General features: G+C 37.5%; 1 protein-coding gene across 2 annotated transcripts in view; it reads left to right on the top strand.

Moving 5' to 3' along the window:
- The window catches only part of AGK (acylglycerol kinase), a 97,454-nt gene that overhangs the window by 42,427 nt on the left and 44,915 nt on the right, over positions 1 to 10,112 (top strand). For both annotated transcript variants that reach the window (XM_032275628.1, XM_032275629.1), the window contains exon 5: positions 1,547 to 1,622. In XM_032275628.1, coding sequence (XP_032131519.1) covers positions 1,547 to 1,622 — 76 coding nt within the window. The remainder of the gene's footprint in view (positions 1 to 1,546; positions 1,623 to 10,112) is intronic.

Genomic DNA, 10,112 nt, shown 5'->3' with positions numbered 1-10,112 from the left:
GGCGCGATCTCGGCTCACCGCAACCTCCGCCTCCCGGGTTCAGGCGATTCTCCTGTCTCAGCCTCTTGAATCGCCGGGATTACAGGCACGCGCCACCATGCCCAGCTAATGTTTTGTATTTTTAGTAGAGACGGGGTTTCACGATGTTGACCAGGATGGTCTCGATCTCTTGACCTCGTGATCCACCCGCCTCGGCCTCCCAAAGTGCTGAGATTACAGGCTTGAGCCACCGCGAAAATTTGTGCAAGCCTCTCAACTTCTATTTTAATTCAAAATAAGAAATGTTTTGTGTTCTATATACCATTTGGTGGTTCTTTTTAGTTTAAAGAATATTGAGTTTGGCCTGTGCGTAACTATACATGCCCCTCATTAGCTGCCTTTGTAGCTTAATATAAAATGTCTCTTATATAAAATATCCTTAAAGTTTTGTATAAAGCATCCTTAAGGTCAAAGGATACATCTTTAGTTTAAAAATAGTATCTTTTTTAGAAAGAGGACTGAGTAACTGTGGACATAAAAGTTAGGTGTTTGACATTGATTGAAAGTACTAGATTTTTTTTTCCTTACGTAATAGTTGAAATATTTGTGTAAAAGACAGGTCAGCTAATTGTTATGTTTTAACGTTAGTTTGACTTTGAGACTATGCCATTGGTGAGAGAGATTGTTTTGCAACTTCTGCATCCCTGGATTCCTAGGCTGTGTTTTTGAATTCTGACCTGAATTGGAGAAGAGTTCAATGTCAGAATGATATGCATAATACTTTTGAAATATGCAATCTCTTTGAAGGCTGTTTTTTCTCTTATTGTAAGACATCCATGTTGTTTCCTTTTCCTCAGAATTTACATGTCTATATTTGGGGCAGGTTTATTCATTCGTTTATGCATTGGTTAATCAGATACTTAGTAAGTACTTTCTAAGTATGCCATACACAACCCTAGAGGTCAGGGGATTCAAGGATTAATAAGATTTGGTATTTATTTTTGCAAAGCTTCCAGTCTAGTGCTGACAACAGTCTTGGAAGTCTCTAATCACCATACGGTGTGAAAGTCACTAAGAGAGTTGTCTATAAGGTACTAGGGGAGCACAGAAAGGGCAGGACTGTGCCTGGGAGTTTCAGACAAGCTTCTGTTGAATTAGTAGTTTTGTCTGCTTGGTCATGTTGTATTCCTAGCTCCTCCACCTATGTCTATCAAACAGTAGGTGATCAATGAATACTTGAGTGAATCAAGCATTGTTGCCTGAATGGAACCATATCTAGTGTCTGTTCTTCCCCTAGAGGAACTGCAGTGTGGACTATAAGCATCCCAAATGGATAAAAGCTTATTGCATTAGATAAACAGCAAATTCTCAGAGGCCCCAGGGTGAAAGGTTCTGTTCTTCCATTCGTAGTAACTCATTACTTGTTAAACTTTCTGTACTTGAACAAATAAAGGAAACCTATATTTTGTGGTCTTTATTACTGTGCCCTAAAGAAGGTTGTAAGGCTTTTTGTTCTTCCTCTTGATAACCTGTGTTAAAATGTTTGTATTTTTTCCTTTGTTTACAGCAAAGCCAGGTCTCTATTTGAAAAAAATGCTGCCCCGATTTTACATTTATCCGGCATGGATGTGACTATTGTTAAGGTGAGGATGGCTCCAGAATGTTTATTTCACCCAAACAGCTGCCTCTTATAACAACCTCTTCTCTTGGCTTCTTAGCAAAAATTGCTTGTCACAAAAGCAAAGAAATTAATGTTGTAACCTGTTCTGACAATTGATAAAAGCAGCTTTGTTTTTTCCAAATAGTGTCAGCGTTTCATTTTCAGAATTGGATTGAGGGAGGCTTGGAGAACTTGATACCTTTCATCTGAGAGATGGGGATGTGGAATTACATCTCTTGGAAGATGAAAATTGTTATAGCTGCAAGAATTCTTTTTCTGAAAATACACAGTCTTCAAGTTTGAGTAATTAATTTAATTTCTTAGTAGTTCCACAAACAGGTAAACCATTTTCTCTCTAGTAAGGAATTATCACTGGTGAAGAATTTTAAATGATAAAGCTTCAGAATTTGAGATTTAGTTAAGAAGAAAAGGAGGCAAGCATAAATTAAAAGGAATTATACTGTTTCTGAAGATGCAAGACCCTACTTGTTGAATTTTAAATGAGATATGTATGGGTAAGTACATATGTGTGTGTATATGGTGAAAACCACTCTTATTGTGGTTATAAGTCTGTGGTTGACCAATTTCTAATATTGTATGCTTCCAGTAAATCATAGAAGTTAAAAAGGATCATTTTGTCTAGTTTACCATGCAGTGTTGAATCCTCTTTTCCGGCATGATTTTCCAGTTGTTTGCCTCTGGGGATAGGAGAAAGGGGAAGAAAACTAACATATATTTGAGCACCTGTAATGTGGCAGGTATGAGAGACCTTAGTATGTGAGACTGATGTTTGTTTTCTCAATAATTGGTGAAACTCACAGGTACTTTCTCGACCTGGAGCTTTCCTTGATGGGAGATTTTCTGTTTTTAATGTGTGTGTGTCTGTATGTATGTATATATATATAGAGAGACAGGATCTCACTATATTGCCAAGACTGCACTTGAACTCCTGGACTCAAGTGACCTGCCTTGTCCTCCCAAAGTACTGGGATTATAGGTGTAAGCTACTGTGCCCAGCCTTTTCGATCTTTTCTTTTTTTAAAATTCATTCATTAAATTTCTTTAATAGTTCAAGAAGTACTCATGTTTTATTTCTTCTTGATTTAATTTTGGTAAGGTAAATTCTTCAAGGAATTCATTTGTTTCATCTAAATTTTCAAGTTAATTGATATCAGGTTGTTCATAATATCTTCTATTTACCTTTTAAATTTCTATAGCATCTATAATGTCTCATTTTCATTCTCAATATTGCTTATTTGTACCCTTTTTTTTTCCCCACAGTAATCTTGTGAGAGGTTTGTCAATTTAATTAGGCCTTGCCAAGAACCATTTTTTGGCTTATTGATCTTCTCATTTATGTTTCATTCGTTTCTGATCATTTTTTACTATTTTCTTCATTCTACTTTTAAAAAAAAATTTTGGCTGTGCTTTTTCTGACATTTTAAATTCAATGCTTATTTGATTAATTGTTATCTTTCTTTCCTATTGTATGTATTTAAAGCTACAAATTCCAATCTGCTTCAGCTGCATCTTATGCTTTTTGATGAATGATATTTTTATTATCATTTATTTCTGAATATTTTTGAATTTTCCTTGTGATTTTTGCTTGACCTATGAGTTACTGAGACATGTTTCTGAATTTCCAGATCGAAAGTTCTTCTGATTGTCTTTGTTAATGATTTCAGACTTAATTGCATTTGGCCAAAAAAAAATGTAGTCTATAAAATTGTAGTATTTTAAAGTTTGTTGAGATTTGTTTTATGGTCTAAAACGTGCTCTGTTTCAATAAATGTTGTATCTATGCCTAAAAATAGTATATATCAGTTATTGGGTACTATGTTCTATATATGTTCATTAAGTCAAGTGTGTTAATTGTGTGGGTTCAAATCTTGTATGCCTTTACTGATTTTTTCTTCTGTTTTAACTACATAAATTATCAAGAAGGAGGTGTTAGAAATCTCCCACTGTATCTGTGGATTTGTCTATGTCACTACATAGATTTGTCCACTTTTGCATTTTGTATTTTGAGACTATGTTGTTAGATACACTAAAGTTTCAGATTATTTCAATTTTCTTACATTTTGACCCTGTCATAGAATGACTATTTTTAGCACAAATATTGCCTTTTGTGATAGTCTATCTTATCTGGTATAATGGATAATTAATACTAGCTTACTTATTTTTAGTTTTTGCCTGGTGTAATTTTTATATCCCTTTACTTTCATCTTTTTTGTATCCTGATATTTTAGATGTATTGTTGATAAAAGCATGAAAGCAGGATATTGTAAAGGCCATTTTTCTCATCTTTTGACTTGACTGTTTAATTCATTCCAACATTTCTCATAATTGTTGATGTATTTGGGCTTATTTCTATACCAGTTATCTATTGCTACAGAACAAACTGCCTCACTGTTTTTCTGCTTATGATTCCATGGGTCAGCAGTCTCGCCTGGGCTCCTAGTGCCATGGCTGAGGAAGGGTGGTCTTTGATGGCTTTACTCACATGTCTTCAAGTTGATGCTGGCTGTCCTCTAGCTCATGTCTCCACTAGGTATCTTCACATGGTAGCTGGGTTCCCTGAAGTCAGTTATAGACGTCCTCTAATTTTATCCCTAAACACTTTTACGTGTATTTTTAAACAAATAAGGATACTTTTATATTTATCTACAGTGCCATTTTTATATTTAGCAAAAGTAACTATTCTATCATCTTACACTACCTAACCTATGTTCAAATGTCCTGTGACTCATGTATTTATAATTTTTTCCAATTTAAGATAGTTATCAATTATATGCAAGTACTAATATGTGCATTACATATACAGAAAATAGACATTTAAAAGGATGAGGTTAAAAAATTAATGGAAATAGAATACTGATGTTTACTGTTTTTTTTTTTTTTTATTGCATTTTAGGTTTTGGGGTATATTTGAAGAACATGCAAGATAGTTGCATAGGTACACACATGGCAGTGTGATTTGCTGCCTTCCTCCCCTTCACCTATATCTGGCATTTCTCCCCATGCTATGTCTCCCCAACTCCCCACCCTCCACTGTCCCTCCCGCATTTCCCCCCAACAGACCCCTGTGTGTAGTGTTCCCCTCCCTGTATCCATCTGTTCTCATTGTTTAGCACCCGCCTATGAGTGAGAACATGCGGTGTTTGATTTTCTGCTCTTGTGTCAGTTTGCTGGGAATGATGGTTTCCAGGTTCATCCATGTCCCTACAAAGGACAGAAACTCATTTTTGATGGCTGTATAATATTCCATGGTGTACATGTGCCACATTTTCCCTGTCCAGTCTATTATCGATGGGCATTTGGGTTGGTTCCAGGTCTTTGCTATTGTGAACAGTGCTGCAATTAACATTCGTGTGCATGTGTCCTTATAGTAGAATGATTTATAATCCTTTGGATATATACCCAGTAATGGGATTGCTGGGTCAAATGGAATTTCTATTTCTAGATCCTTAAGGAATCTCCACACTGTCTTCCACAATGGTTGAACTAATTTACACTCCCACCAACAATGTAAAAGTGTTCCTATTTCTCCACATCCTCTGCAGCATCTGTTGTCTAGATTTTTTAATGATCGCCATTCTAACTGGCATGAGATGGTATCTCAATGTAGTTTTGATTTGCTTTTATCTAATGACCAGTGATGATGAGCATTTTTTCATATGTTTGTTGGCCTCATGTATGTCTTCTTTTGTAAAGTGTCTGATCATATCCATCGCCCACTTTTGAAAGGGCTTGTTTGTTTTTTTCTTGTAAATCTGTTTTAGTTCTTTGTAAATTCTGGATATCAGCCCTTTGTCGGATGGGTAGACTGTAAAAATTTTTTCCCATTCTGTTGGTTGCCAATTCACTCCAATGACTGTTTCTTTTGCTGTGTAGAAGCTGTGGAGTTTGATTAGGTCCCATTTGTCTATTTGGGCTTTTGTTGCCAATGCTTTTGGTGTTTTGGTCATGAAGTCCTTGCCTACGCCTATGTCCTGAATGGTTTTGCCTGGATTTTCTTCTAGGGTTTTTATGGTGTTAGGTCTTATGTTTAAGTCTTTAATCCATCTGGAGTTAATTTTAGTGTAAGGTGTCAGGAAGGAATCCAGTTTCTGCTTTCTGCACATGGCTAGCCAGTTTTCCCAACACCATTTATTAAACAGGGAATCCTTTCCCCATTTCTTGTTTTTGTCAGGTTTGTCAAAGATCAGATGGTTGTAGATATGTTGTGTTGCCTCTGAGGCCTCTGTTCTGTTCCATTGGTCTATATCTCTGTTTTGGTACCAGTACCATGCTGTTTTGATTACTGTAGCCTTGTAGTATAGTTTGAAGTCTGGTAGTGTGATGGCTCCCGCTTTGTTCTTTTTGCTTAGAATTGGCTTGGCTATGTGAGCTCTCTTTTGGTTCCATATGAAGTTTAGGGTGTTTTTTTCCAGTTCTTTGAAGAAGGTCATTGGTAGCTTGATGGGGATAGCGTTGAATCTATAAATTACTTTGCGCAGTATGGCCATTTTCACGATATTGATTGTTCCTAACCACGAACATGGAACGTTTCTCCATCTGTTGTGTCCTCTATTATTTCGTTGAGCAGTGGTTTGTAGTTCTCCTTGAAGAGGTCCTTTATGTTCCTTGTTAGTTGTATTCCTAGGTATTTTATTCTCCTTGCAGCAATTGTGAATGGCAGTTCATTCTTGATTTGGCTCTCTTTAAGTCTGTTATTGGTGTATAGGAATTCTTGTGATTTTTCCATATTGATTTTGTATCCTGAGACTTTGCTGAAGTTGCTTATCAGTTTCAGGAGATTTTGGGCTGAGACAATGGGGTCTTCTAGATATATAATCATGTCGTCTGCAAATAGAGAAAATTTGACTTCCTCCTTTTCTAATTGAATACCCTTCATTTCTTTTTCTTGCCTGATTGCTCTGGCCATAAATTCCAGTACTATATTGAATAGCAGTGGTGAGAGAGGGCATCCTTGTCTAGTGCCACATTTCAAAGGGAATGCTTCCAGTTTTTGCCCATTCAGTATGATATTGGCTATTGGTTTGTCGTAAATAGCTTTTATTATTTTGAGATATATTCCGTCAATACCTAGTTTATTGAGGGTTTTTAGCATAAAAGGCTGTTGAATTTTGTCAAAGGCCTTCTCTGCATCAATTGAGATAATCATGTGGTTTTTGTCTTTGGTTCTGTTTATGTGGTGAATTACGTTTATAGACTTGCGTATGTTGAACCAGCCTTGCATCCCTGGGATGAAACCTACTTGATCATGGTGGATAAGCTTTTTGATGTGCTGTTGCAATCGGCTTGTCAGTATTTTATTGAAGATTTTTGCATCTATGTTCATCATGGATATTGGCCTGAAGTTTTCTTTTCTTGTTGAGTCTCTGCTGGGTTTTGGTATCAGGATGATGTTGGTCTCATAAAATGATTTGGGAAGGATTCCCTCTTTTTGGATTATTTGGAATAGTTGCAGAAGGAATGGTACCAGCTCCTCTTTGTATGTCTGGTAGAATTCGGATGTGAACCCATCTGAACCTGGGCTTTTTTTGGGTGGTAGGCTCTTAATTGCTGCCTCAACTTCAGACCTTGTTATTGGTCTATTCAGGGTTTCAACTTCTTCCTGGTTTAGGCTTGGGAGGAGGCAAGTGTCCAGGAATTTATTGTTTTCTTCCAGGTTTACTAGTTTATGTGCATAGAGTTGTTTATAATAATCTCTGATGATGGTTTGAATTTCTGTGGAATATGTGATGATATCCCCTTTATCGTTTTTTATTGCATCTATTTGGTTATTCTCTCTTTTCTTTTTTATTAATCTGGCTAGTGGTCTATTTTGTTGATCTTTTCGAAAAACCAGCTCCTGGATTTATTGATTTTTTTGAAGAGTTTTTTGTGTCTCTATCTCCTTCAGTTCTGCTCTGATCTTAGTTATTTCTTGTCTTCTGCTAGGTTTTGAGTTTTTTTGATCTTGCTCCTCTAGCTCTTTCAATTTTGATGATAGGGTGTCAATTTTCCATCACTCCTTCCTTCTCATGTGGGCATTTATTGCTGTATATTTTCCTCTAGAGACTGCTTTAAATGTGTCCCAGAGATTCTGGTATGTTGTGTCTTTGTTTTCGTTGGTTTTAAAGAACATCTTCATTTCTGCCTTCATTTCATGTTTATCCAGTCACAATTCAAGAGCCAGTTGTTCAGTTTCCATGAAACTGTGCGGTTCTGAGTTAGTTTCTGCATTCTGAGTTCTAACTTGATTGCACTGTGGTCTGAGAGACTGTTATGATTTCCACTCTTTTGCATTTGCCGAGGAGTGATTTGCTTCCAATTACATGGTCAATTTTAGAGTAGGTGTGATGTGGTGCTGAGAAGAATGTATATTCTGTGGGTTTCGGGTGGAGAGTTCTGTAAATGTCTATTAGGTTTGCTTGTTCCAGGTCTGAGTTCAAGTCCTGGATATCCTTGTTAATTTTCTGTCCGGTTGATCTATCTAATATTGACAATGGGGTGTTACAGTCTCCCACTAGAATTGTGTGGGAGTCTAAGTCTCTTTGTAAGTCATTAAGAACTTGCCTTATGTATCTGGGTGCTCCTGTATTGGGTGCATATATATTTAGGATCGTTAGCTCTTCTTGTTGCATTGATCCTTTTACCATTATGTGATGTCCTTCTTTGTCTCTTTTGATCTTTGTTGGTTTAAAGCCTAATTTATCAGAGACGAGAATTGCAACTCCTGCTTTTTTTTTGCTCTCCATTTGCTTGGTAAATCTTCTGCATCCCTTTATTTTGAGCCTTTGTGTATCCTTGCATGTGAGATGGGTTTCCTGGATACAGCACACCAAGGGATTTTGGCTTTTTATCCAATTTGCCAGTCTGTGTCTTTTGATTGGGGCATTTAGTCCATTTACATTTAGGGTTAATATTGTTATGTGTGAATTTGATACTGCCATTTTGATGCTAGCTGGCTGTTTTGCCCGTTAGTTGATGCAGATTCTTGATTGTGTTGATGCTCTTTACCATTTGGTATGTTTTTGGAGTGACTGGTACTGGTTGTTCCTTTATATGTGTAGAGCCTCTTTCAGGAGCTCTTGTAAAGCAGGCCTGGTGGTGATGAAATCTCTGAGTACTTGCTTTTTCGAAAGGATTTTATTTTTCCTTCACTTATGAAGCTTAGTTTGGCGGGATATGTGATTTTGAGTTGAAAGTTCTTTTCTTGAAGGATGTTGAATACTGGCCCCAACTCTCTTCTGGCTTGTAGGATTTCTGCTGAGAGATCTGCTGTGAGTCTGATGGTCTTCTCTTTGTGGGTAACCCGACCTTTCTCTCTGGCTGCTCTTAGCATTTTCTCCTTCAATTCAACCCTGGTGAATCTCACAATTATGTGCCTTGGGGTTGCTCTTCTTGAGGAATATCTTTTGGTGTCTCTGCATTTCCTGGACTTGAATATTTGCCTGCCTTGCTAGGTTGGGGAAGTTTTCCTGGATAATATCCTGAAGAGTATTTTCCAGCTTGGATTCATTCTCTTCGTCACATTCAGGTACACCTATCAAACATAGATTAGGCCGTTTCACATAGTCCCACATTTCTTGGAGACTTTGTTCATTCCTTTTTACCCTTTTTCTCTATTCTTGCCTTCTCATTTTATTTCGTTGAGTTGATCTTCGACCTCTGATATCCTTTCTTCTGCTTGATCAATTCGGCTGTTGAAACTTGTGCATGCTTCGTGAAGTTCTCGTGTTGTGTTTTTCAGCTCCATCAATTCACTTATATTCCTCTCTATGTTATCAATTCTCATTAGCATTTCATCAAATCTTTTTTCAAGTTTCTTAGTTTCTTTGCATTGCGTTAGAACATGTTCTTTTAGCTCACCAAAGTTTCTTATTACCCACCTTCTGAAGTCTGATTCTGTCATTTCATCACACTCATTCTCCATCCAGCCTTGCTCCCTTGCTGGTGAGGAGTTGTGATCCCTTGTAGGAGGAGAAGTGTTCTGGTTTCGGGTGTTTTCATCCTTTTTGCGCTGGTTTCTTCCCATCTTTGTGGATTTATCCACCTGTTGTCTTTGTAGTTGCTGACTTTCAGATTGGGTCTCTGGGTGAACTTCCAGTTTGTGGATGAAGTTATTTCTGTTTCTTAGTTTTCCTTCTAACAGTCTCGCCCCTCTGCTGTAGGACTGCTGAGGTCCACTCTAGGCCCTGCTTGCCTGGGGATCACCTGCAGCAGTTGTAGAACAGTAAGGGTAGCTACCAAATTCTTCTTCTGCTATCTTTGTCCCAGAAGGATACCCACCAAATGTCACTGTGTTCTCTCTTTATGAAGTGACTCTGGACATACGGGGATCAGGAACCTGCTTGAGGAGACAGTCTGTCCTTTATTGGAGCTCACGTGCTGAGTTGTGAGCTCTGTTGTTCATTCAGAGTTGCTGGGCAGGTATGTTTAGGTCTGCTGCAGCAGAACTCATAAACTCCTTTTTTTTTTTTTT

This window comes from Sapajus apella, unplaced genomic scaffold (genome assembly GCF_009761245.1).
Source record: "Sapajus apella isolate SASKATOON/1434 unplaced genomic scaffold, GSC_monkey_1.0 scaffold7, whole genome shotgun sequence".
Classification (NCBI taxonomy): Eukaryota; Metazoa; Chordata; class Mammalia; order Primates; family Cebidae; genus Sapajus; species Sapajus apella.
This window is presented reverse-complemented; position numbering and strand designations above follow the sequence as displayed.